Source organism: Cnephaeus nilssonii, assembly GCF_951640355.1.
Source record: "Cnephaeus nilssonii genome assembly, chromosome: 11".
Classification (NCBI taxonomy): domain Eukaryota; kingdom Metazoa; phylum Chordata; class Mammalia; order Chiroptera; family Vespertilionidae; genus Cnephaeus; species Cnephaeus nilssonii.
The window spans coordinates 89,573,614-89,601,141 of record NC_137082.1 but is presented as its reverse complement, the minus strand read 5'-3'; the positions used below and the strand labels follow the sequence as shown (position 1 = coordinate 89,601,141).

General features: G+C 40.7%; 1 protein-coding gene across 2 annotated transcripts; it reads right to left on the bottom strand.

The window, feature by feature from the left end:
• Positions 1–70: 70 nt before the first annotated feature.
• Positions 71–16,324, bottom strand: DSC1 (desmocollin 1; the record flags this gene model as incomplete). 2 transcript variants are annotated; one of them, XM_079784989.1, is made up of 14 exons in its annotated part: positions 16,199–16,324; positions 14,858–14,977; positions 13,862–14,017; positions 12,371–12,515; positions 11,086–11,252; positions 10,590–10,724; positions 8,992–9,177; positions 7,257–7,516; positions 6,963–7,105; positions 4,422–4,634; positions 3,711–3,956; positions 2,741–2,862; positions 1,280–1,510; positions 71–396 (listed from the first exon to the last, which is right to left on the bottom strand). In XM_079784989.1, the coding sequence occupies exons 1-14, from the start codon at positions 16,229–16,231 to the stop codon at positions 199–201; spliced, it is 2,355 nt and encodes a 784-aa protein (XP_079641115.1). In that variant the 5' UTR covers positions 16,232–16,324. The 2 variants fall into 2 exon arrangements, with proteins under 2 accessions (XP_079641115.1, XP_079641116.1); XM_079784990.1 differs by lacking the exon at positions 71–396 and adding an exon at positions 486–521.
• Between the last annotated feature and the right edge of the window lie 11,204 nt (positions 16,325–27,528).

Sequence of the window (27,528 nt, the reverse complement as noted above, 5' to 3'; positions counted from 1 at the left end):
CAGTGGACGTGAAGCGGTGATTTCTAGAAAACACGGAGGCTATGGCAGACAAGGGGTGGAGGGAGCTTGACACGTGTAGTAAGTTCTCCGATCATCGGAGTTACCCCGTTACATTGATGCATCGGCAGGTGCGGTGTCACGTTTACATCCAGCGAACGCCTCCTCGGCGTCCCTGGGGGCACCCTCGGGTCAGGCCCCTCATTTCCTTACACACGTCTTTGCCAGCGTCCTAAATTTGGGTTCCAGGTGGTCCAGGAACTCCAGCCCCTCCTCCTCCTGCCGGTCGCTGCAGCAGCCCACCGAGCCGGCCACCGAGCCCTTGCCCTCGTAGTGGTAGGAGCGGACCTGGTCTTCGGAATGTCTGTGCTCCTCGTCTTGTCCGCACAGATACACTTTCTGTAGCAAAAAGAGCACATTTTATTATTTTTTAAAAACACCTGAACATAGTAGCATAAAAAGAATGTCTTTGATTTACCTTTTACTGTTTAATTTTTAATCAGAGTGTGTCCTCTAATGGATTCCTACATATAAAAAATGCACACGATTGGTCTGTATTACAGTCATTCTTAAAATATAGCAAATATATCAATGCTGCCAGGGAAAACATTTAGGAAAAACTAAAGCTGCACATACACCACACAACCGACCTACTAGTACCATTTGAACTTAAGATTTGTATCATTGAAATGGGTCTCTGTAACTTTGCGTATTTGGGGAAACCATTATTGGCTACGATTCTTATTGTTGATACACTATTAAATAATATTGTGTATACACTATAATAATGTATTCTATTAAACTGGCTAATATTAACCTATTTTGATTAATCTGGACATAAAACAAGAAACTGAAAACCTCAAATAAAAGTTTAACAGTTTATCCTACTGATGTTTACAGCCAGGATTTTATAACCATGCGGAAGGATCCAACACACTAAGAAACGTTTACCATTTATGATCTGGGCATTACTCTCTAACAAATGCTTCCCTCCGGTGACTTTCCTTGTAATGTTTAGGGGAGAAGCTATCAGTCTTTGTACACTTCCTACACGTGTCTACATAAGCCACTCCTAGATAAAGTTTTGCAAACCTCATTTTAAAAAGCGAACTTCACAAAATCATTTTTTCCTTTGGGATGGGACTTGACATCCATGTTTCTAATAATTCAACATCTAAAAGATGATGAATTCAGGGTGGATGAAGAGTAAAACCGTGGGGACATCCCGATTGACAAACAGTGTGGACTTCCATGTAACGTGAACCAAAGACACGGCACTCACTTCGCCAAGCCGGGGCTGGGTAAAGCTGTGCCAGTCGGTGTACGCGTATCTGCCAGCCTCCAGCACGCCCTGCCCTGCCCCCTTGACAGAGTCCAAGGTCTGGTGTCCGCTTCCGCCTTTGACCATCTCAAAGCTCTGCTGTGTTTTGACTCCCTGGCCCCCGAGAGTGCCCACAGACATGCTTGTGTCGCAGATGTGGGAGGTCTGTGTGGGGAGTCTAATGTTTGCCTCCTAAAAACAGAGTGAGAGTTAGAAAACGAGTGAATCCCATGGAAGCTAACAGCTTGCGCTCATGTCTCTCCCACCCCGGAAAACCACTTCCTTGCCGGGCCTCTCAGCTCCCCATACATCAAGCCAAGACCATCACGGTCCCCCTAGCGTAGGGGTTAGGGTTGAGTGGTGGCCCCCCAAAATGTTTATGTTGAAGCCCTAACTCTCAGTGCCTCAGAATAGGATCCTAGCTGAAGGCAGGGCTACTCAGATGTTATTAAATTGAGATGAGGCCATCCTCCATGAGGACGGGGCTCCTCCAAAGGGGAAATCTGGGCAGGGACACGCACACAAGGAGAATGGCGCTGGAAGCCCGAGACAGCGACTCCCCAGCTCCGTCAGAGGGACCGTGTCCCTGCCAACACCCTAACTGCTAGTCAGAACTGTGAGACCATCAATTCCTCATGTGTAAGTCGCCCGGTTTGTGGTACTTGGATATGGCAGCCCCAGGAAGTGAATGCAGTAGAACTATGGGGTTTAAATGAATTAATACATGCAGGGCACGTGGAGCTCCGCTTAGCATAGCAAGTGCTCAATAAACAACAGTTGTCTTATTATTGCTACTAGAGCCCCAGTGCACAAAATTCGTGCACGGGGAGCAGGGTGTCCCTTAGCCCAGCCTGCACCCTCTCCAATCTGGGACACCTTGAGGGACGTCTGACTGCCTGTTTTAGGCCTGATCCTAAACGGGAAGTCAGACATCCCTCTCACAATCCAGGACTGCTGGCTCCCAACTGTTCACCTGCCTGCCTTCCTGATTGCCCCTAACCGCTTCTGCCTGCCAGCCTGATCACCCCCTAACCACTCCCCTGCCAGCCTGATTGATGCCTAACTGCTCCCCTGCCAGCCTGATTGCCCCTAACTGCCTTCCCCTGCAGGCCTGGTCACCCCTAACTGCCCTCCCCTGCAGGCCTGGTCCCTCCCAACTGCTCTCCCCTGTAGGCCTGGTCCCCCCCAACTGCTCTCCCCTGCAGGCCTGGTCCCTCCCAACTGCCCTCCCCTGCTGGTCATCTTGTGGTGGCCATCTTGTATCCACATGGGGGCAGGATCTTTGACCACATAGGGGCAGCCATCTTGTGTGTTGGAGTGATGGTCAATTTGCATAGTACTCTTTTATTAGATGGGATTATTATGTAATTAGCTGTCATCATTGCATCACCATACAAGTAAAAAACCTGAAATATGGTTTACCATTACTTCTTCTCCAGGTCCTTCAGTATTTGACACAATTAAGTTTTGCTGGGCTACATCATCTGGAATACATTTCTTTACTGTTCTCTTAGTAGCAACACAGAAACATGTAAACAGAGCACCTAAAAAATAACAATAGGTAAATAATATTATTTCTCAGGCTTACATATATTCAATCATTTGAATCATACAACTGTTCAAAATTCTCTTTTCAGAACTTAAAAAAAAATCTATCAGAGTTTTTATTTCATAAACTGAGATATACTTGGGTCATAAAATTAAAACAGAATATTAACAAATGCAGATAGGTTGTGTGTAGTTAAATAGATTGTTAATAAAAAGGGATAGGAGGGAGGCGGGAGGTGGAAGGGAGGGAGGGAAGTGTGGGCAGGGATTTTCATTGCTTTTGCATCTCTATAAACAGTTGGCAGAATGCAAAGTCTTAGCATCTTTGCATGTATTACTCTTCCTCAGCGGCTCACCATATGACCATTTCCACTCATTCCACTCATTGGAGTCTTCTGCAAGTGTATGCTATATCGCTTCATTACGAACATTCATAATTTGCTGCTCTTTTCACGAATTCTTTCTGTGCACTCACTACTACGTAAACTTGGTTGGTTAAAAGACTAATATTTTGTATGAGAGGTAATCTTAACATTAATTGTATCCAACCTCTCATTTTACATCTGGAAAAAAGAGCTCAAAGGAGAGGAAATGGCTTACCCAGTGCCTCACAGAGAGTTCCAGAAGAACTAGGGCTAGCCCTCTGAAAATCATTCTAATCTGCTTTTATTGACACTTGTTTTTTCTTCCGTGACTCAGAACCCTAACTTATCTAGTACATGCAAGATTATAAAAAGGGTACATTTAGCAAAGGCTATACATGTCATCGATATAAAGAATTGCATGCATTTTTTAAATAGTAGAAAAAAAATGCAGCTAACACAATCTAGGTAAGTGTACTCACATAACAACAGTGCGGAACCCAACACCATGGCAAGAATTGCCCATTTCCCAAGGATTACATTTGGGAGCTTGGCATCTCTGTCCCGTACTTTACTGCTCATTCTACAGTCAGACGGAGTTGTACAGTCACATACTCTGACTGACAATACGTGCTTTGCAGCAAGACCATGTCTATCTTTTATGGTGATGGGCACATTATAATAGTTATAATCCATATGTTGTTTTGCACGAAGAATGGCAGTTTTACCTATGGGGGGAAAAAGAAGACAGAGAATATCTGTTAATATGACCAGGATATTATTCTGACTTGGAGTTCTTAGGGTGGGGAGGAGGAATAGGAGGCACAGAATTTAGCTTAGAAGAAAAATTCTAGTGATTCCTCTTTCTTCCTTAAAAATGATTTGAATTCTTGAAAAAAAGGATAATTGATATTGTTTCTGCCTATATCAGAACAATCCATACTTAACATGTTAGTCAACTATTATATTAAGATAAATTTATGTTTTCTTAAAATATATCCAAAACAAGAGTCTAAACTTCATAAATACATTACTTATTGCTCTAAAGAAAGCAAGGTATTATTCTTTGGGGGGGATCAAGAAAAAAATTTCCTAAAATGAATATTTATTTATTATCATGATGTTAGGGAAAAGTGAAGACCATCCGCCATCTTAAGTTTCTGTTGATGACAAGATGTAACATAATTACTCACCATCCTTTGATCCTAAGGTCCAATGCCTGCTGGCAGAATTATCCAGAAGGAATACAAAAGGTGGGCCATTCTCAGGCCCATCCGCATCATTCGGTGAGAGAACAGCAAAATCCTGCGCGTGCTGACAAATGGTCACGTCCTTGTCGACCTGCGGCGGGTGGTCATTGTTATCTTCCAGAAGAACCACTAATGTTCCAGTGCAAGATCTGCCCCCTGCGGAGAGTCAAAACAAGGCATAGCTTCACTTAACAACGTGTTTCCCACCGTCTCTGTGACACGCACGTGGCTGCTTTCTACTAACTGTCTCAGCTTGGGTAATGGCAGCCACATCCCCCTCTCATTTCTCGCTGGCTTGTCACTGACTCGCTGAACTGCGAGCATCGTCCATCCTCAGAGCTCAGTCATGTTCCCCGGGACAGCCTGGTAAAATGCCCAGTGTGTCCGGCTAACATATCACTTAATACTAACACACCGAACAGAATGCACTTAATATTTTTATACTTCTTGAGCACACCCGGGTTTTCCATGAAGCTGGGACGTAGATTTCTACATTTGAGATTTGCCATGTCATTTTTTGTGTTAACACTATAGACAAAATTAATATCTTATATCTCTGTTCTCCATGTTTTCCAGCTCTCCAAAGAGTACTTCATTCACCAAGCTTCTGTATTTCTGTGAAATCTCCTACTTTTATCTTTTAATCTGGGTAGCTCTTAACTGATTTACACTTCTGATGATATCCATACTTTCTTTTATACCATGGAACCTGCTATGAGAATATAATAATCTTTTAATTGATATCATGTGAATTTTTTTTTTAAATCTTCACCCAAGGACATGCTTAGAGAGAGGAAGGTGGGGTGAAGCGAGAGGGAGGGAGAAAGAGAAACACTGATGTGAGGAGAAGAGAAAGAAACATCTACCAGGTGCCTTCTGTATGTGCCCCACCAGGGATCGAACCCGAAACCTAGCTATGTGCACAGTCAACCATTCTGTGCACTCAATATACTGAACCACTCCAGCCGGACAACATCATGTGAGAGTTTGACCTTGACTTATGAATTCTAGTTTCTATCGTAACTTGTCTAGACAATCAACGTCTGTGGAATAAATTAGTAGATGTAAATTCTTGTTTGACAGCATAATTGTGGCTTTGAACCATTCAGATTTCACTTTTACTTATACAGGAGCAGCAGTTCACCCAAGATTATGGAGTAATGGCAACATTAATTCTGTCTCTCAATGAATGGTTCCCCATTCTTTGGTAGTTTTTTTGTTTGTTTATTGTTTGTTTGTTTTGTTTTCCTGTATTGAAAGAACTACATTAAAAGTAGGTGAGCCCGTCTCCACCTATGACTGACCAATGTTATGGCTAGATGGCCACCATGGTTCTCATTAGCATTGCAAAATGCCCTCAGGAAACTCTGAAAAAAAAAACACAAGTTTTTTACTTGTTTTTAAAAAAACAAGAAATTACATGGCTCACAGGGTGCAGTGGGGTTAGGTGGAGAGAAGGAAAGCCTGAGGTCAGGGTGAGGGGGATCCGCGGGGCTCCCAGGCTCATTCTTTATGGGTACATTTAAAACATAAGCGCAGGAACGTAAAGAACGAGGAGTGGGGAAAGCAGCCTGGCTGGCACCATATTGATTCAAGACCGTCATCTTGGACGTAAACCTCAAGTCAGGGACCTGCATTGTGAAAAGCAAAGCCAGTGGCCAGTAAATACACTAACTATACAACACTGTTCCGTGCTCAAGATGGCTTACATCTGGAGTAGATGTTCACAAGGTTTTGAGAGGCTGCTTTGTGACATTTGAAAAACATTTCTTCACAAGACAGGTTCTAGAGCTAACCTTGGCAAAGGATTGCAAACTACCGCAAAAGACTTGTTCAAGACTCATTGCTTGATCATTTCTTTAGGAAATAGGACAAAAGTTTTATTCCTCATTTAGAGGGGCTCAAAACAAACCTACCCTGAACCCAACTGTTTTAGGTGGTTGGAACCTTTTCAGCATGATCAGGACATAGTAATCTAGCCTGGACGTGGTGGCTCAGTGGTTGAGGGTCGACCTATGAACCAGGAGGTCACGGTTTGATTCCCGGTCAGGTCACATGCCTGGGTTGTGGGCTCAAACCCTGATCATGCAGGAGGCAGCCGATCAATGATTCTCTCTTGTCATTGATGTTTCTATCTCTCTCTTCCTCTCCCTTCCTCTCTGGAATAAATAAAGAATATATATATTTTTAAAGAAGACACAGTAATCCAAATCTATAGTCCTAAAAAAAAGTGGAAGTCCTTGAGGAAGCCCCATGTCCAAGGCAGAGATCAGTAATATGGAACTTGAACTTTGGACTCCCACCTCCGGCTTTGCGTTATTGATGCACTGGGGCCTAAACTGGGTGGTCTCCAAAAAACAATGCAATCATAATGCAAACAATTTTTGCAATAAATTTTGATCTGGACATAAGCAAATTTCACCCCAAGATTTTCTTTAAATTATACCCCATGTTTATATTTTATTTCTAGAAAATTGCACCTACCTGCATCGGTTGCAACCACGGAAACATTGTATTGGTCGTTTTTTACAAATTTTGATTCTCTATCTAGCACTTTCATAGTTCTCAAGTCACCCGTGTTTTCGTTAATTTCAAACCAGTTATCTTCATCTCCTAACTTCTTATACCTAATTTGAAGAAATCAAACGTAAACGCTCAAACCAAAAATGGACATCATCTCAAAACCTGTCATTCTGAAAAATACACAGAACTTCCCTAAATTTGAAATCAACTGACATCCCAATTAAAAGTAAGGAGCTTTCTGAAAAAACGCGTTACCTTAAGCCTTCACCACTGCGTGTTTCTGGATCCATTGCTTTGTATCCAAGGAGCTCCTGGCCGGCTGGGAGGCCGTCTTTACTCTGAATGACTTTTACTGGTGGCTGGCATTCAGGGCCCTCATCGCTGTCTTTAACTTTAACAGTGACGGTTGTAGTGCACATAGTAGGAGGTTGTGAGTTTGGTGCACTGGAGAACTGCGCTTCATTAACGACACCAATTTGCAAAGTAACTTGGCGATTGACTTCATAGTTCAATGGCTGTTAAATAAGCATACTTAATTAGTCAATATTTAACACCATAGATAGAAGACTTATAATCATGATTCCAACTTTTAACACAAAAAGGAACATCATTTTTATGTATACAATGTTACCAAAAGAAGGTGCTAATGTGGTTGAAGACTAATAATTAGCTTCCTATAATGACAAACACTATCAAATGCAAAATTTCTGTTTTTAAACCTTACTAATTTTTCTTCTCACTTTTCTTTGGGAAGGTCCTGCCTTCGTGTTTGTTTGTTTGTTTAAGTTTAAATATTAATAGGAATATAGAATAAGTGTTTGACTAAATTCAAATAGATTACCATTTATTTTATTACTTATCAAATGGCATAACAGTGGCAACCAAAACAGCAAAAGTCCCTTCAAGCTAAGTGCATGAAATAGATAGACTGCTAGCATATGAGATTTGGCTATAATGGTGCAGTTATCTGAGTATATGAGTTAAAAAGATATAATCATATTATTTAGCAGCACCTTTCAAAGCGCATTATATTTAGTTTGCTTAGTCCCTAAACAAAATGCTTGGTCCTAAACTGAATAATCAGAAAGAATCCAAAACAATGGTTAAATAATTAGAGACTGAAATCTATCAAGATAACAAAAAAAAGAAAACAATAGATAGAAATCTAGAAGTTCCGCTCCAAAAAAAAAAAACAAGAGAGAGAGAAAGAGAAGGAATAGGCAATATAATCATTAAAGGACCTTTTCTAAAAATCTTACGAGGAATCACAATTTGTACATAAATTTCTAACACAATAGAGTCTCTAAGAAATGAATGAGGAAGTCTGTAACAGGTTAGTGAGGGCTGTAGGAAGAAGGACTTAGAATAGAACCAGGTTCGGTTAAAGTAATCATTGTAGGTGCCAGTAATTATAATTAAATCTTTAAAACCCTAAAGCACTGGCTATCTCAAATATAGGGGGATTAATGGGAATAGCTGCTTTATATTCAGTAGATTGTCTTATGAAATGCACTACAGAGAGCCAACAAAATAATATGAGCATGAAGGGAATTGAAAAGTCAAGAGGTTTGATTTCAAAGAGTGATTCTCCCATTCTCTCTGTCTATTGTTCTATAAAATGAGGGTTTTGGACAAGGCGGTGTCTAAGAATGCTTCTCAGGCTAATCTCTGATTACTAATGCAGTGTCTCTCTGCCTTGGCTTGCCCCACCTGTAGAACAATGAGTTTTGTGCCTGCCCTGCCTTTCCTCTAAGAGAGAAAATGAGGATAAAATAATAATAATAATAATAACAACAACAATAATAATTTTTAAACCAATGTAATCACTTCAGCATTGCATTGTCATTCTCTAGTCATGTACACACAGAAATGTATACACATACACATACATATATATAAATGCCTATACACCAATTAAGTTAGAATTTTACATATCTATTGATAGATACCAATTGAAGAATTGCTAGGTTATTATTTTTTGTTTGTTTACCTTGACAACACACAAGACTGCCTCGTTTGTGTTTGGGTCCGTGCTGATCTTGAAGTTGCCGTTCTCATTTCCCTGTAGGATTGTGTACACAGCCTTCGAGTGAGCAGTATTCGCCAGATCCAGGTCATGGACCGCCATTCGTAAAATCTCAACATCAATTCTGTTTTCTTCTACTTCTGCAAAATACTAAACAAATTGCCTGTTGTTATTATAAATTTATAGCTTTAACAATATGGTTTTCTCCTCTAAAACTTATTATTTAAAGTAAAAGAAAGCAAACTAATATGGAAATGTGCAATCATATATTGGGAAGAATTTACAAATTTAATGCATAGGTTACTCTTTCCTCACTATTTTTTCAAATCTTATTTACCCTTGAAAGACTAACTTATATCCTAACCTTCCTACTTCTCTGAGGCAATTTTCCTACTCATTTGTCTCTATTCTGAATCTATAACATTTACAGCGTATCACCCCCTTTCAGATATAGCAAGCACTTAATAAATGCTTTATAGTTATATATTTAGCCTTCAGTATTTATAGATAATTATAACCTACATTCATCTCTTATTTTTACTGGGTGATCTGTTTATTATGCCAATTATTTAAAAATTTACTTTTGATTCACTGGCAAACACTTTAAGGAAATAATTTTTCTTTTTTTTTTTTTTTTTAGAAATTATCAGAGTTTCTTCCCACCTCCAAAAAATAAGTAAGGTTATGGGAGCATATGAGACTAAAACAGTAGTAAATCAGAATCTTCTAGAGCTGGAGGATGAACTCAGAGAAGGATGTCAGCCTCAGAGCCTCAGGAGCAAAAGAGATCTTGAGTCTAACCCCAGTTTTCCTCTCACTTGGTTTGTATGAATGAGATCAGAAGCAAGTCACTTAACTGGCCTTCCATTCTCTCGTAAGAAATATGGAGTAAGTCCTATCCTTACAAGTTACAGCCATTAGTGTAAAAAAAATTGTATGGATGGCTCATCACTGCGGGTGTTCCCTTCTTTGATTTGTACTCTGACATTCATGAATGAAAAAATGAAGATCACGTTCTAAAAGGACAAGAAAGAAGAAGTATTTCCCGGTATCTTCCTCCTGTCTATGCTTCCTGTTCTGTGTATCCCTGAAGGGAAAGTTTGCTCTACACGTGACACGTGAGGAGCCTGCGCAGAGGTGGCGGTGGGCCAGCCTGACTACTGACCCCCAGCAGAGTGAGGACGGGACCTGAGTCTTTCCTCACCCCTAAGGTGCTGAAGCACAAGTGACACCAGAGAGAGGGCCTCTTCTCCTGCATCCTGAGAGGCGTTTAAATCCAAGGGATCTGATGCCAAAGCGCGGCATCCAAGAAAACACTAACTACATGAACGGCTTCCAGGGCCCAGCAGCTTCCATGTGGCCAAGGAGACAGTCATTTCCCTCCATCCAGGAAAACCGGCCCTTCAGTGATTCTTAAAGAAATCCTTTTATTTTTTGCCTATTTATTTTGAAGTGGTAGCTATTAAAACCAAAATGTGTACTCGCACAGAGCCACCACATTCTAGATTTGTTTTTTGAAGAGGTAAATGAACTTAGTTAAATGAATATAGAGATATACTCACAGAATTTTCTGTAAAATACGGTGAATTGTCATTTTCATCTTGGAGTGAAATAGTGATTGTTCCTGTATTAAACAAACCAAAATGTTGGCCGCCCATGTCTCGTACCTCCATTATTAACTGGTATGTGTCACATTTCTGAAAAAAGGGAAAGGGAACATTGATGAACACCCCCGTCCCCCCCAAAAATGAGCATAAATAAAAATAGAGCAAGAGATTGGTCAGTCAGGACAATGGGAAGCTGATAACCTTTCAAAACTTGAAAGCCAATTTTTTCTATTTCAGCACCCGATCAAGCCAATAATCTCGGGGGAGACCCCGTCTCACACCTGTCCCTGCCCAAGCCCCCCGCACAGACGCAGGAAGGAGCCCCAACCACAGCCCGCCGGCCGCATGCTGGGGAGGCGGCCCCGGGGCCTGCGTGATTCCTCCGGGGGCTCCTTGTCAGTTTAAATGTAGGTGAGTGAGTGAGTGAGTGGGAAATTAATCCATTCATTACTTCTCTGTCCAGTAAGAGTGAAGTTGTGGTGATGACACCTGTGTCCGGGTGGATGGAGAAGTGCTTTGGATGATCCGGGATTTGCTGTAAGATTTTATATTTCAGACGAGTGTGCAGAGTGTCGGGTTCGTCGAGGTCGATGGCAGTCACTTTCCCCACTGAAGTTCCTGTTTAAAGAAATCCAATATTGTCAATAATTTAAAGTAGCAATATCACAAACAGAAATAAAAGCAGGGCATTGCTATAGCATGTTCTCCCCCAAGCCCCAGTGTCTCTCTTATAGGGAAGTGGAGGAGCATAAATGCTCTCCAAAACGCTGAGCCTCCCTGGCTTTGAAAGTCCAGCTAAGCGATTCCTGTGAATAACAGGATTTGTGTGCTGTGTCTGGGAGAACCCCACCCCACCCTCGGTAACAGTGGTTCTCAAACCCACTCCCCCAGGTCACAGGCCACTCTTGGATGGGACCATCTCTGTATATCCTGTTTCCTTTAGAGTTCAACTTGATAGTGTTAATTAGAGGAATAGTGCAGCTTTGCATATGATGAAGGTTTTATGCTTTTATATTTTAATAAATGTGCTGAATTATTATTATATGCAATTATTTATTAGTAAATGTTAGACACAAACCTTTTGCCTCAGGCTGAGCTTTACGGCCCAGAAATCAGTGTACTGAATATGGCTTTAACAAACCACTTATTTTAGGAGAATAATATTAAATATACACATGTAATGGCCACAGACTAGAGGAGCTAAGAACAACATTTCTTGCAGGTTTTTTTTAAAAACTAGGCAGTCTTGTCAGGCCCCTGGGTATACCAAGATCACAATTTTGGCAGCCCAGAGCATCACACAAGTTTAAATTATTTTTTTCATTTTGTCTGAAAAATATGCCAAGTAAAGCAACGTATATTGTTATAAATCAGATTTGCCTTTCCATGCTATAATATATTTCTAGGTCCTTGAAAATGTAGCGAGATTTTATAAATATTCAAATCATCCTGCTTTATAAATACATCTGCGACAGATTTGTACAAGGTCAAATTAGAAAATATAAACAGCATTTGTCACACATTCATATTCATTGTGGATTACTCTAACAGAGTTAGCGACTTTATGCATTAGCTGCCTCCTATACGTGCATAGCAAAATGAGCACAAACAGGTTTGCGTTTGAAGAGTATATCATCTCATAAACATTTAAACATGTTTCGCATAAACTGCTTAGAACAGTAATGAGTAACTCAATTGAAGCAACAATCTAGTGGTTTCCTAAACTGTGAACTTACCAGTTCTGCAGTTTTCAGGCACAGTAAAGACAGTCACTTTGTTTTCAAAATACGGGGCATTATCGTTATCATCTTCAACCTTGAACAGTAAGGGGAGCGGGTACTCCGGCGCGTACCCATCGGCGGTGGTGGCATAGGCATACAGCTGGAAGGCAGACAGACACCACAGCTTACTCTTACATGACAATAAGCACAGCATTAAACCCGGCCGCTGGGGAAAGACAACATGTCTAGAAGGTGTATGTAACTAAGAACTTAGGCCGCAGAGAGACAGCACACCAGCACCGTGTAGGCCGGCCGTACGGCTTCAACCTTCCTTCAACACTCATTGGTCTCCCAGTGCCACGCACGCCAGCTGAGGGAGGCAGTCCCTTCCCTGAGTTAACTGTGTGCTGTTCCTCTCATTAGACCACATGTAGACTCCCCCCAGTTATGCTAATAACAAGTATTTTTTTAAGTTTATAAATAAAACAATTCTATTTACTTGCAGTTGATATATCAACTATCTCTGGGTGACTCAATTATTTTTTTCTCTATTTACTTGAATTTTCTCATTTTTCTACCAAAAACATGCATTTCTTATGTAATAAAAATGCAAATAAATGCATATACAGCTCAAAATTATATATCTTGGCCGAAAATGCCAGCATTTAATGACCTTTCCCTTTCAACACCATCACATTATTTCTGTCCTTTTACATGGTTTGTGCCTGGGTCAGTGGTCAATGAATGGCTGTTGAGTTCAGCAGGTTTTCTTCACCGACAGACCAACTAAACCTGCCCAAAGTGAAACCTGTGTGAACTCGGTTCTTCCCCACGCAACTAGCTCTCCCTGGTTTCCCTACTGTAACCATCTTCTAAACGGAACCAGAATTAAAACTCCAGGCACATAAGTCCTCCCTTTCTTTCATTAGCCTTTACAGTCAGTTGCCAAGTTCCAGCATTTATGGCATTTCTATGTCGCTATCATCTATCTTCTCTTGTGACCGGGCCCCCTCTCAGAACGATTAAATCAGAATTTCTGGGGCTAGGCCAGAGCAGCATAATTTTTTTTCAAGTTCTCATGCCATTTATTCAGTACAGGCAGGGTTGAGAATAACTGAACTATGTTACTGTAGGGAACTTTGAACTCAATAAAATGAACTGTTGTTTCCTAGGATTCGCTGGATCGAAACTTGTCCTTTAAAATTCTATCCTATTTTCTATAGTTCTCCCCCACACTTTTCTTCCCTTTTCTACCCAGTATGACCCATGTTTTTTAAATTCTTATTCATATTCTGAATGTACAAAGTCACAAACTCTATAAGGAAGAATACATATCTATTGTCTTTCTTCATCAATGGCATCAATAGAAATTTGAAGTTTATATTACACATTATCTATATGAAATATGAAATCAAATTATTGATTCTTCTAATACATAAACAATGCTGAAAATATTAAAGCAGTCCTAAACAACATAATTCTTCATAAGTAATCCAATAACCTTACCGGAAACTCTTGATATTGCTCACGATCTATGCTTCGGGTACAAAAGATATCCCCGGTGTCTTTGTTGATGAAGAACAAGTTGAAGGGCTCTTTGTCCACGCCGGGTCCACTTATCGAGTAGAAGATGGTGTAGTTCTGTGCGGCATCAGATTGGACCTATCGCAACGAGTGACAATTCAGGGTAAGAAATACCTTCAACCTAACATCTTGCGATGGTTGATTTTTTTATCACTGGCTTTCTTTCCTACTAACCTATTCTTTCTTCCCTCTGTTTATCTCCCCAGTATGCCCCAGGTCTTTTAAAATTCTTATTCATATTCAGAATGTACAAAGCCACAAACTCTATCACAAATTTTACCCCAAATTTTTTTGTTATCTACATATTTATGGACAATTCATGGAGTTAAATATACTTTTGTAATTCTTATCCACTTGTTCCTATTCCTATATAAGTGATAGTAATAGTTTTGGTAATTTTGAATTATTTGGAATGAAACACTTCGTGATGAAAAAAAGGGAAAAATACTGCAAGTTTCCTCCCACAATTAATTCTTCAATAGTTTCAAAGCTGGCCTATGTTTACACACCAGCCATGTGGCAATGACGCTACCTTTGTGGTAAACAGAAATATTGGACTCTTTTTTGGTAAGGTTACATTGATAAGTGGAAAGTTAAATTATGCAAAATGGGTAAGCATGTCCTCTGCACGTAAGTGCTAGGATGGTATGGTATTTGGGAAAATCTGGGTATAGACCTAAGAATCCCAGAAACTCAAAATACGAAACTCTCTGAGTACCAAGTACGGTTTCTGGAGGAAAGCAACAAATTACACTGACTCGCTTCTACAGACCCTTATTCTGGTGAATCGATGGTTATACCAATAGATTAGTACCAGTAAGTCCAAGCCCTCCTTCAAAATATTGCGCAATTCAAGTGGGAAATGTAAAAGCAAACAAACACCCTCTAACACGTCAAATCAGACAATATGCAATGTACCTGCTGGACGTGCTGTGGAAATGGGCCTAAGGAGTTCTCCATCAGGGAGCACGGAATCGGAGCCCAGCGCCGCTTGCTGCGCTTGAGGGCTGCGTTTTTGGTGTGTCTCTTTTTCAGAACCTGCGTTTGGTGAGAGAGAGAAATGGAGCGCTGCTTATCATTCTGGGAGCTGTGATGCTAGCATTTATATCAACAGGAAAATAGTAAGGGTGTCCATAACACTATCATGGATAACCAACCCCCAAACTACTTCTGTTTTTCATTATTTTATTGATAAGATACAACACACACACACACACACACACACACACACACACGAGTAAGAACCAGTTTCACCAAACTCCTTAACCAGTTAAGTAACCAGAAATTTATCAGGCATTGGCAAAAGAAGTCATCTTGAGAAGTATAGACTCCCTAAAAATAGCTAATTTATTAACAAATATTTAAGAATTGATTTTATTCCACTAGAAATGGTACAACCAATGTTTTTAAAAATTCTAGCTGCATTTCAAAGCATTTGTATATCTATATAAAGATACAGGTCAGCATTCACTCAAGTATGTTTTATTTTACATGATATGGAGATTCCTTACAATTTTGACATAAAACAATGTTTTAAAAACTCTGAGCATGTTCTAAATTTGATGAAGAGGAGTTCTTGTGATCAAAAGGAATTTAGATGGAAAAGCCTCATAAATCGAATCACTTATTAATAACTGATTTTATAAGACCAAATTCATGTGTAGAGTTGGCTTGAAGTGAGATTTGTGTGAATTCCAGTAACCTTCTCCTTTCTTACGCCCTGGTCACCACCAATCACTGTAAGAAAGTGAGTCTAGAATCAGAACATTCAAACCAACCCTGTGCACTGGCCATTATGCATTTCTTCAAGAGAAGGAGCCCATGGGGTTTTCAGTTAAGACGGAAGTAAGCTTGGGACAATCTCTTCTCCTCTGTAAAGAAACTCACCCCCACAGTCAGTAGGGAGAGAGCCACTCAGGGTGGAGCGCCACACCTCCAGCCTGAATCCATTTCTCTGTTTCAGACCCACCCCTGTCTCGTTCTACAGGTTGGTTGTTCTTACTGCCACACCTCAGAGCACTGTCCGGAACCTTTGATATTCTGACTTTGCTCCCTGGCTACAGAAATGTTCATTTTTTATACCACTTTGCAAATAGCTCTACCACTCCTTAAAATAGTCTAGTATTCGCACATGTTAATTATCAGTGGGACAGACAAATAAGTGAGCATTCAAAACAATGATTTTAACAGGGAAGGAAGTCTAGGAAATGAATGACTCACATAAGCAGATCAATATGGTCAAACCTTTGCCTAATATACCTTCTTTCCTCTTGCTTCCAATACAATTTCCATCTCTCTCTGCTCCTGCTGCTGACTGTCTGAAAGGAAAATGGAAAAACTCTTCCTTGGAGGAGACAAGACGAGGTCGTGTGTTGTGTAAACTGAGCCATCTTCTAGAACTCTGAAGTCGGGATCACTTGACCGGATTAGGCTGGCCGACTGGAGACACTCCTTCACATTCACTGCAGGGAAGAAAGATCACAGTAATTTGTAAGATGAAACAGCAATAGAACAAGTTTTACAGGAATAGCAACTGCAAGTTAGTGCATGAGAAGCAGAAAGTGACACTTGGAATTTGTTGAGAACCGGCTGTTCTGAGACTGAGAGGCCATGAACATTAAGTAATTAATTTAATGAAGTTACAGTTTCCACGGCTTTCATCATAAGTTAATTTATGAATAGACATAAAACATTTTACTAGTGTCACCGGATTTATTGTTTCCACTTTATATTTTATTCATGGATCTGTGCATACATATAAAATTTGTTGATTTATATTGTAGCAGTAAACTATGACATCAGTAGATTTTGAACATGTTTGCAGTAATCTTTGATAGTTCAATCTTGCACACACAAAAAGAAAACTGGTCTGTACTTATACAATACTTCTCAGTAATATTGCAAATAATCATTTCATAATGTCTTTCGAAGGTTTAATAAATGAAATACTTTGTATGTATTGTGCTTGTTATAAAATATTTCTTTTACAGATTTATATTTAATACTCTTAGCATATTTATTGTGTGTCTTTAGAGTACAGACTGTATATCATTAAAATGTTCTTAAAAAATATAAGGAATTAATTTAAAGCCCTGGTCCAAGCAATCTCTATCTTGCAGAGAGCACCACCTGTGTATTCCAAGTGCATTTTTCTAAGTGTAAACTTGAGCCAATGAAAAACCTAATGGGAGGAATGTTGTCTTTGGATTCAGAACAACCAACCTACACTTCTGATATGGCTGTGATGGTAAGACCAGTTACAATTTCATTTGACTTTCACAAGATAGTCTGTGAAGTAGATCACATAACTTCTTGCGGGGTATGGCTCATCGTCATCAACCTCAAGCACAACTTTCCATCGGAGGCACAGAGGTTTTGACACATCTGTTTCACACGTTATCAGTGAAAGAATCTTGCTTTGGAATTTGGGCAGCAGGTTAGTCAACATGAACTAAAATACGCGTCTGGTTTTGGTGTCTTGCTTTGTTTGAACTGAAGGAAGATAAGTTAGCCCTCTGATGTTCACTAATTTTTCTGGCATGAAAAGCACACAACCAACTTGGCCCTTTAGTTGTTTCTAACCACTATCAAAAAACAACTACATCATCTTTCATTTTATGTCAAATTTTTATGCCAAGTATCTCCTATATGGCTTCTATCCCAAACTTTACCAGAGCAGCCTGAAGCTAAACGCAGCAGTCAAAACTGTGGAATTCTTCATGCTGTTTCTCACCTTTGCCTACAAGTGTTTCAGCCTGAAGATGAGAAGGAACTTGAAGAGAAATTTTCTGACAAGCATCGCAAAACAATATTAAAACCTCAAAAGAAAGAAAAAATCAGGAGTTACATTTGATTATAAATTTTCACATTACAGTTTTGTCTTACTGATAAAAATATTGTCAATTTCAGCAACAAAGAAATGTTCTAACGCTTCATTATTTTCATCTTTATTTTAAAAGGGAAGAGCAAAGAAAGTGTCTTGAGGGGCCCCACAGCCATTTAGTATCGATGAAATAATTAACAGTAGCTATTGGCACCTAAATCACATTAAAAATGTTAAGAAAATGTGTTACCAACCATTGATTTTATATAGAAGTTATCATCTTTAAGGTCATTTATAAGTGTCATTCTGATTTTTTAGCATAAAGCAAGTACTTAACCCTGGAATATAATAAAAACATACACAAACCATCATTTTCACAGACCCTCAAAATTTGAGGTTATAGTTGATTAAGTCTAGAAAATATTTGAAAATTATTTGACCTCTTAAAGAACAATACCCAAAATATTCACTGATATGAAATCATTCCTTGGATTGGCTTGGCACAAACATCAGAGTCTAAATAATCTCACTCATCAACTAATCTCAAAATATAGAGTGTAGCCTTCAACGGGGTAAATGATTCTAATTAAATGTAAGACACAACTATTGTCTTAAAAAGCTATCAGTTCAAGGAAATGTGAGTACAGAAATGTGAGTATTGTATGTTGTCTGCAATGTTAAGACAGCTACAATGTCACAAGGTAATGGGAATTTTTCAGTTCCATTAGGGTCTTATGGGACCACTGTTATATATGTGCAATTAAAAAATACTTGTCTTCGCATGAGCTCACTCATCTAGGGGAAAAGATGAACAACATAGACTGAAGAAGAAGAACAGCATTGATCAGACTGTCAGACCTCAGAGGGAAGGTAGGAGAGGGTGGGGACAAGGGAGATAGATCAACCAAAGGACTTGTGTGCTTGCATATGAGCCTAACCAGTGATCACGGACAATAGGGGGAGGGGGGCTTGCGTGTGGGGGGGTTTGGGAAGGGAACGGGGGGAGGGGGTTGATGACAAATATGTGATACCTTAATCAATAAAGTAATTAAAAAATAATAATAAAAAATATTTGTCTTCAGTTTTAATTTAAATAACCACTTTTTAGAACATGAGATGTTTTAATTTATTTGACTTTTTAATATTTTTATTCCTAATGCCAAGGAATGAACTAAATTATATCTAAAGACCTTTCTGAGAATAAAGAATTCTATTACTAATCATCTAAATATATAATGTGGAAAGAGCATTTTGTAATTAGAAATATGTATACATATACAAATAGACACATACACACACACACACATATACACACACACACACACACACACACACACACACACATATATATACACACACACACACACATTATTTTCACAGGATATATCCATATTCCCATTCCTACACCCATCGTCTCTCCTTCCTGCCCAGGACCCCCAATTGTTGGTTCTGCCTTTGCCAGCAGAGCCAGTGGAAGGCTCCAGAGCTACCATTCCAAGTCCTCAGGCTAAGTTAGCCGCTTAGCGATGCAGAGGGAGGTTGGGGTCAGACACCCTTTGGTCATCACGAGGACAAGGGATGGATGGGCAAGGGATGAACCAACGGAGGCTGGACAGAACAGAGACTAGAAGCAGAAGAAACCTGGGCGAACCCTTGGAAAGCTTCCACCACATTTTAGCCAACTAGCTCTAACTCACGCAGGTCTCCGAGTGTTATTACCCTCCAGGCAGTTACAGAACGAGTACAAACCATCAATCCCACATCATGTATTATTTATATGGAGAAAATATTTGTCCCCATACAATAAAATATTTACATTCTGAAAATATAATTTGAAGGTAAAATATTTTGCCAAAATGAAAAGAGGAGGAAATTCAGTGCTCAGAAATGCCAGCTATGCGGGACAGCTCATCTCTACCCCTCCCCACCAAAACCAAAAGTAGCACCCGAGTACACAGTTATAACGTTATTAAAAACGTAAGTGGGCCCTGTCCAGCGTGGCTCAGTTGTTTGGGCATCGTCCCATGTACCAAAAGGTTGCCGGTTTGATTCCTGGTCAGGGCACATGCCTAGGTTGCAGGCTTGATATCCCCAGTAGGGGGCGTGCAGGAGGCGGTAGGTTGATATTTCTCTCTCATTGTTTCTCTCTCATCAATGTTTCTCTCTCTCCCTCCCTTCCTCTCTCACTAAAATCAATAAAAACATAAAAAAAAACACACACACTCAAAGAGGAGGTCAAGTTAATGTTATTTTTTCAATGACTATTACACTATTCTTATTTTTCTCAAGTAAACCCTTTGCTTTAAGAGCTCCACCCTTCTCTTAGCTCTTCCCAAGTTAAGAAAGTCTTGAATAATTCGCATCTTTACCCAGAATCCTCTTCATCTTCTCCCAGCTTAACTGAACTAAGCATGTTAAATAACTGCAGCTTATTTAATGACTAGTAGCAAAAGCAAACCTCAGAACCTTCTGGGCCAAATGCCTGAGGAGTGAATTCATCTCACTATCCTCCTTAGGAAAACACCACAGCAAGACTGAACAGGGGTTCCCTTCAGAAACCAGCAGTGTGGCCTGGGCACTGGGAGAGTCAGCAAACACCTGCCATCCCGGGTCCCCATCCCCCCACTCTTCCTGGGATTTTTCTCAGATCTGTTTTCTTTCCCCAGCTCCTCTTCTCTGCCTCCGCCCTGTCCCCTTCTCTCTTGCAAGCCCAGCCGGGAGGGGGAAGCTGGCGCGTGGTAACCTGCCTGAATCCCTTAATCCCCTGGTTGTTACTCACCAGGAGAGAGAACAGGAGCTGCCTGCAGAGGAGGCTCCCCGGGGCAGCGGAGGCCACAGCCATCGGGAGCGGTCCCAGTGGCCGGGACGGTGGCTGGTGACAGGGCAGCTGGGGGTGCGGGCGCCGAGCAGGTTCCCAGAGGCTGGCACCGAGCAGGGAACTCTGCTACCCTGGCCCAGACCAGCTCAGTTTGGAGGAGAGTCAGGAGTCTTGCTGAGCGACAAGAGGAGGAGCAGCAGAGACCTGCTTCCCTCCTATTCCTGGTCAGCCTTTCTCCATCCAATTCAATTCCCTCTGAATGTAAGAGGTTTGCCTGCCAGTGGGGCGGGTGGGGTACAACACAGCCCCAAACCCAGTCACTAGCTCCTCCTCGCTGCAGCTTTCCAAACTTCCCCCGCCACTTGACACATCAGCAGAAGCAGGGGGAACTCCCTGGCTCCCCGGCCCTCCTCCCTTCCCCCCAGGTTGATGCTCTGAAGTCCTCCCCAGTCATTACCCACTCCCACGGCCTCCCCTCCTCCTTGGCCTTATTAACCTATCTTGCCCCTGGGTGCGATTGTGCACAACTCCCTGCAAGGAAGCGACACCCACTCAGATGCATTGGCAAATCAGGGGACACAGGCCCTGTAATCGCATCAGCAGCAGCTATCTCCCCATCTGAGCATCTGGGTGGAGGCTGGCTCACTCAGCGCTGCTGCTCTGAGCGCGGGCACTCCTCGGTGGCTCACTATGCTTCCTATCTACTCCCTTTGCTGTCTGCCCTCAGTGGCTTGGTCCTCTGGATGCCCCACGGAATTTACCAGAATGTATATAGTCCTCAGAAAAGTGAGAGAGTACAGAAATGGCCGAGATATGATCTTCTTGTTGCATTCTTTTTATTATGCATGAAGCAATAGTTTTTTTCTGGAGTATTTTTATTCAAAAGCAACAACTGTCTGAGACCCAGGCTTCAAAATCACTCCATTCGTCCTAATTACTTGTACATTACATGCAGGACATCCTAGCCTAAAAGTACGAAATGTCATCAAGTTTATTCTTTTAAACGCTCATGACCCTTGCAACGAGGACTTTAGCACCAGATGTCCTGCCACAACTTAGTGAGCTCAATATCAATGGCACACGACACCCGTGATGGCATTTGGGGAAGGAGGGGAAGTATTTTCAAGTGGTAATTGCTTAGTTTGGGGGAGAGAGAGGGAAGGAAAAGTAGCCATGATGGGCATTTCAGTGAGTCCTCCGAGCAGTCCAGTGAGGACTCCTTTTAAAGGGGGAAGCCATGAGAAAGCAAGCAAGCATCCTCGGCCCGTGACCCGCCAGACGATGGGGAAGTGCACATCTGGACCCGGTCTCACTGCCACCGAGCGCAGTCACTTTGAAAAGGAGCAGAAGTATTGACCGGGTTCCGGAGGAATCTGGCTGGCTGGACAATAAGCCGGTGTGAGACTAATAAAAGGTCTTCAGAAACACTTGAAATCCACTCCTATTCCTAACAGCCGATCGTTCTAGAATACGCCCATCTGGGCTCTTGCGTAAGAGTCATCCTACAGCGAAGTAAAACGGCTGGTAAACTACTTACTTTCTAAGTTTTTATACCAGAAATTACTCTTCCTGCTCTTGCTGCTCACATTTCTTTCCATCTCGTGCTTACCTGAGGAGTGAGGGGCCAGCCCGGTCCCCAGGCGCAGAGGAAAGAAGGACAGGACGTTTTCTTTGGCTGGTTTGACACGAAGAGCAATCCATCTTGTATGAGAGGTGAGAATAATCACGTTACTGCTTCTCAGCAGTTACGGGCCAGAGAGATTTGGGAAATAAAAACTCTGGAACAAGAACTAAAAGGTATCTTTGTAGTATTTTATTGCCAAAGGTATAGCCACCAGTAAGTATGTTTTATGTCTGCATTGAAATTTGATTTCTTAATAAGAAAATGAAACACTTTAATTGAGTATTTTTATATCTAATATTTTGGGAGAAAAGAATGGAAATACAGAAATAGGAATAATTACCGAAGTGGGTACGTGTAGACCCAAGTGTAACGCTGTGTGTGTGCGTTTAAGCATTTAATTATCTAAGTGTGTATCTAAAGTGGGAATACATGTTCTCTAATGAAGTCATTGTTACATCTTCCTATATTATGGAAATGGCAAAGGATGCATTACAAAAACCAGACTGGCGATGCTGAAAAGTGAGCATGCATTGCCTTTTGGAGAGATGCACGGATTGCTAAGTTCAAGTGAGCCCAGAATAGTCTCCACGGCTCTGCAAAATTGATTACTTTGACCCTACTTCTTTTAGGCTGCCCTTACGTTTCTTCTCCCATCATCTACCTCAAAAGTAATTTAAAAAACTTGTACATACTTTCAACGATAAAGATGAAAAGAAAAGAATCTTGATAACAACAACAACAACAATAAAAACTTGTACAAAAGCTAATTCCAAGTCATTGGTTTGGTCACAGCAAAAATATTTTCTCCCAGATTTTCTACTTATACACAAAGATGTCCTTATCTAAGTACTTGATAAGAAAACTACTGTAACAAAATGGATTGCCTTGAAATCATGTTAAATAAAAACATGATTGATCTCTTCCAATTTCCTGCCATCAGACTCCCAGAGAGAGCACTATGTTCTCTTTATGTGTCTGCTTGCTGTATTTGTTTGTTCTCATCCATGTCTGACAACATAACTGAATAACTGATCGTGTAGTGCAGTGGCCAAGAGCTTAGGTTCTGCAGCTTAGGGGACAGCAGTGTCTTGACCCCTCATGCCTCAGTCTCTTCATCTATAAAGGAGGAGCAATAATGGCTGTTAACTCCCAGCTTATTATGAAGAGAAACGTGATGCTACATAGAAAGCACTTTGGACGGTGTCTGGCTCATAACAAGGACTAATTTTTATAGCACATACTAGTAATTGCCTAGGTGCGCAATAAAAAGTTTAAGAGACTGGACTTAAAATGAAACAAATAAAGTTATTGCAAACCCAAGGTCTCTTAGGTAATAGCTATCCAAAGATATGCAAGCACATTTACTCATTGAACAAATATTTAAGGTCTCGCTAGGCAATGGAGTACCATATACAGAATAAAGAAGACAGAAATCATATTATTATTTTAAAAGGCACACGTTGTAAAGAAAAACACAAATGTAGTTCTCTTTGCAGTTCAAAGTGTGGGGTGAAAAGAGGACTGTAGAAAATACTAAGTATCTCAGCAACTTAGAGAGAAATTATTAATAGACAATAATGGCATTCATAATGCAGAGCCTCCTGCAGAAGAGAATTTATTTTAAATACGTAAATGTTGCATGATCTGTTTCCCACCACCGATTTATGGTTGTACAGAGAAAGATTTAAATCTAAAAACCCATATGACCTTTGCAGTTCTTTAGTTTTTATCTTAAGGCGTGTCAAGAAAATACACTGTCCTATGAAGTTCAAAGTTGTGTCTTATGGAAATACAGCGACCAAGTTTATGTTTATGCACAACCAAGTTGCAGAAAGTGCTGGGTATAAGTAAATTCCCGGCCTCAAAATAGCGGCTCACTGACAGAACTATTACCTCTGACCAGGGAAGCAATCTGTCCTAGAAGATGCGGGACTTAGGAACGCTGACACATTAAGGAAGCCACAACAGGGCTCTTTGTGTTAAAGAGACTCGGCAGGGGGACACAGGAGGTGTGATCTCCCTATGGGAGAGTAGACGTGTTTGAACGAAGAAATAAGAAGTCCTGGCGACAGCGGGCCTCTTGGTCCCGTGAGATCCATGCTCTGCAGTGGAAAGCCCCTTTCATTCCACGGGACTCACAGACTCCCATCTGGGTAAAAGGTTAATAAAAATTAGAAGTAACACGTGGGTACCAATAATTACCGGCAATGATTTCTTAAGGCTGTTTGCATAGCATACTGATTAATTTTACATGAAATGACCACTTCCTGTGAGCTCTTATCAGCACTGCTGGCAGACCTGTGAAAGAAATGCCAGCACACATCTCCGTATGATTCAGAGCTCCCTCAATTCAGCACGCACACCTAATTCCAGCTGGCTTAAGAGAAACACAGTAAAATGGTTGAGGGGAAGGGATTTCTTTAGATCGTGTAATTGAGAAGTCCAGGGATATTCTAAGTCCAGGCATAGCTCAAGCCCAGTGATCAAATGACGTCACCAAGGCATTGTCTTTCTCCGTTTCCTGGTTTTGTCTTTCTTTGTGCTGGCTTTGTCACTGTTCGGTCTTCTCAGTGAGGTGGCAAAGATGCCACCAGGAGCTCCAAGGTCACCTCCTGTTGGCTTAGTATTCCCTAGCTGAAGAAGCAGGGTTTGTTTCCAATAGTTTGAGCAACGCACAATCTCACTGGCCATCTCTTGCCATTATTAGCCTAAAGTCAAGGGGTGAGCCAGACACATGGGCAAACGGTGGTGGAAGAGGTCATTGCCCAAAGACAGCTATGGTCTACTAACAGAAAAAGGAGGAATAGTGGCTAGACAGGCAAATCAAAATATGTCCACAAACTAACCTTTTCAAATTTCCATTTAAAACAATACCAGTCTACTATCCATCAATCGTTTATTAACACCTTCTGTACTCTAAGCATTACTGGTGACCGAAAGCGGAAGAAGACATAATCCCTGGCCTCATGGAGCTTACAATCTACTATGTTTGAACATGAGTGAAAGTATTTCATATGATGTGGTCCAGATTAAAATCCTGGTGCAGTGAATATAATGAGTGACTTATTCACTTCCCGGTATTTCCTCCAATTATTATTTTCTTTGGTGACCTTCAAAGTTAAATGTATGAAGCATTGTTGTTGTTTTTAATGATAGATAAAATCCTACTGTCACTTATTAACTTTATATATTAAAAATCATATTATTAAATGTTAATTTTAAATATAAGTATAGATATTCAGTACCTAAACTTTGTTAAGATAAAAAAAAAAAAATAAGAAGGAAACTTTGCTCATGACCTAACGGATGTTAATCTTCCCTGAGAAACTATTGGTATTTTCTGAAGTAACAACCATGAAATTCTCCCAGAGCTTTACCAATTTGCTTGTTGGCTAAATAGAAGTATGTGTTGTCATTTCTATATAGCAAATGTGATACATACTCCAAGGAACCATTTCTAACTTGTCTGCTGTTGAACTAAAAATGAAAGCCATTCCCTAAGTTCCTGTAGCTTGTTTCCGATGGAACAGAAGTCAATGTCTGCTCTCAGGTTCTGCACATAAGAATCTGTTCCTACCTCACGTGACTCACAAACAGCCTCTCATTCCAGTGGTCTGGCTGCCACTCTTCAGGCCTAAGGGTGAGGATGAGGATGGGACTGCTGGTCTGGACAATGGCTGCTATGATGGTGACTACGCCTCATGCACTGGAAGATGAGAAAGATGATAATGGGAAGCAGAAACTGCTCTGCATCATCAAACAACACACTCCCACCTGTGTGGACAGAGAAGCACTTTGTAAATCGGGCATCTTATGGTAGAAGTTTCCCCATGTGAACTTGAACTAGAATGTTCCTGAGAATGTTTGCCTGCCCTCTGAGATGTGGGTGGGTGTCCACACTGCGTTTCTCCTAAGACAGATCAGAGGTCTCCAATCAAAAAGCTCAGCTTTACCTCACCTTAGCTTCGATGGTTATGCTGACTCTTGATATTTTACCACAGTTCTGAAAAGGAAGCACATTATCGCATGTTTTGCCAAGGGCCTGATAGTGTTACCTTAAACCAAAAAATCTGAATTCTGTGAGTGCACTGTTCACCACTCTGCCCTGTGGCCTGTTCTGGCGGGGCAGGAGGATGCATATTGAGCTTCATGAGGAGGAAGGACATGGGGATTCACACCATGAACAACTGAAGGCAGGACATGGGCCAGGCTAGGAAGGAGAATCAATGAGTAACTTCTGGTGAATTTTTTCCTTTTCTTCTTCTGCTTGGACTTGAGAGGAATATTTATACGTTGAATTGTTTTAACTTTCCCGAAGGTGTGACATTTCATATATATTATATATTTATAATTTTTAAGTATATAATTTTAATTTATATATCACATATTACATATGGAAAAAGAGAGAAAGGAAAAAACAACAACCCAAGCCTAGGAAGAGAATCATAGGAGGAACAGACCACAGACAAAAAGCAGGCTGCAATTCCCATTGGCTATGGGTAGTCTGCAAATACCTTGTTTATCCAATATGCTAGAAAAGGGATACTAGAAAATGAATACAAGCTTGAGGGTATCATTTAGTTGTGCTGTTTTTAAAATAAAATATGAAGTATTCTATAATTCTCGTCTTTGTTAACTAAAATACTTGCAAACATCTCAATGTATCAGAACAAAACCACAATATTCGTGATTTTCAAATTCTACAGCACAAAATTAGACAATAGTGATAGCAAAAAGTTACTAGAAAACACCCAAGTTTATAAATGTTAAAATACAATGCTTGACAAAAATATTAAAGATGAATAAGTGATAAGAAGACTAGAGGAAAGAAAAAGAGAGAAGACATGAGCAAAGATAGAAGAGGATCGAAGAAGAATGATGGATTCAGCTACTTCTACTGAATGCTTATTATGTCCCATGCACATGACCAGTATCTATTCAAACAAAAGTGAAAAGTTATCTGACCACAATAAGCTTTCTCTGATGAGAGCACAAAGGAGTGGTAATTAACCAACTCAGAGCAGAAGAGGCAGGGAGATCTTTCCAGAAACATGACATTTGGAATGAGTCTTGAGGAAGGTAGAGGAGTTTATCAGTAAAGGAAGAAAGACAGGAAGGTTTCTGATGTTGACAGCGGAATAAACAATGGCACAAAGGAGAGAGGGTAAAAGAGTTACAGCCCGATCAGAGCAGCTCCGTGTGGCTGCGACCAAAGGAAGCACAATCAAGCATGTTTATTTTATAAAGAAAACTAGAGACCCGGTGCATGAAAATCCGTGCATTCAAGGGGGTCCCTCAGCCCAGCCTGTACTCTCTCACAATCT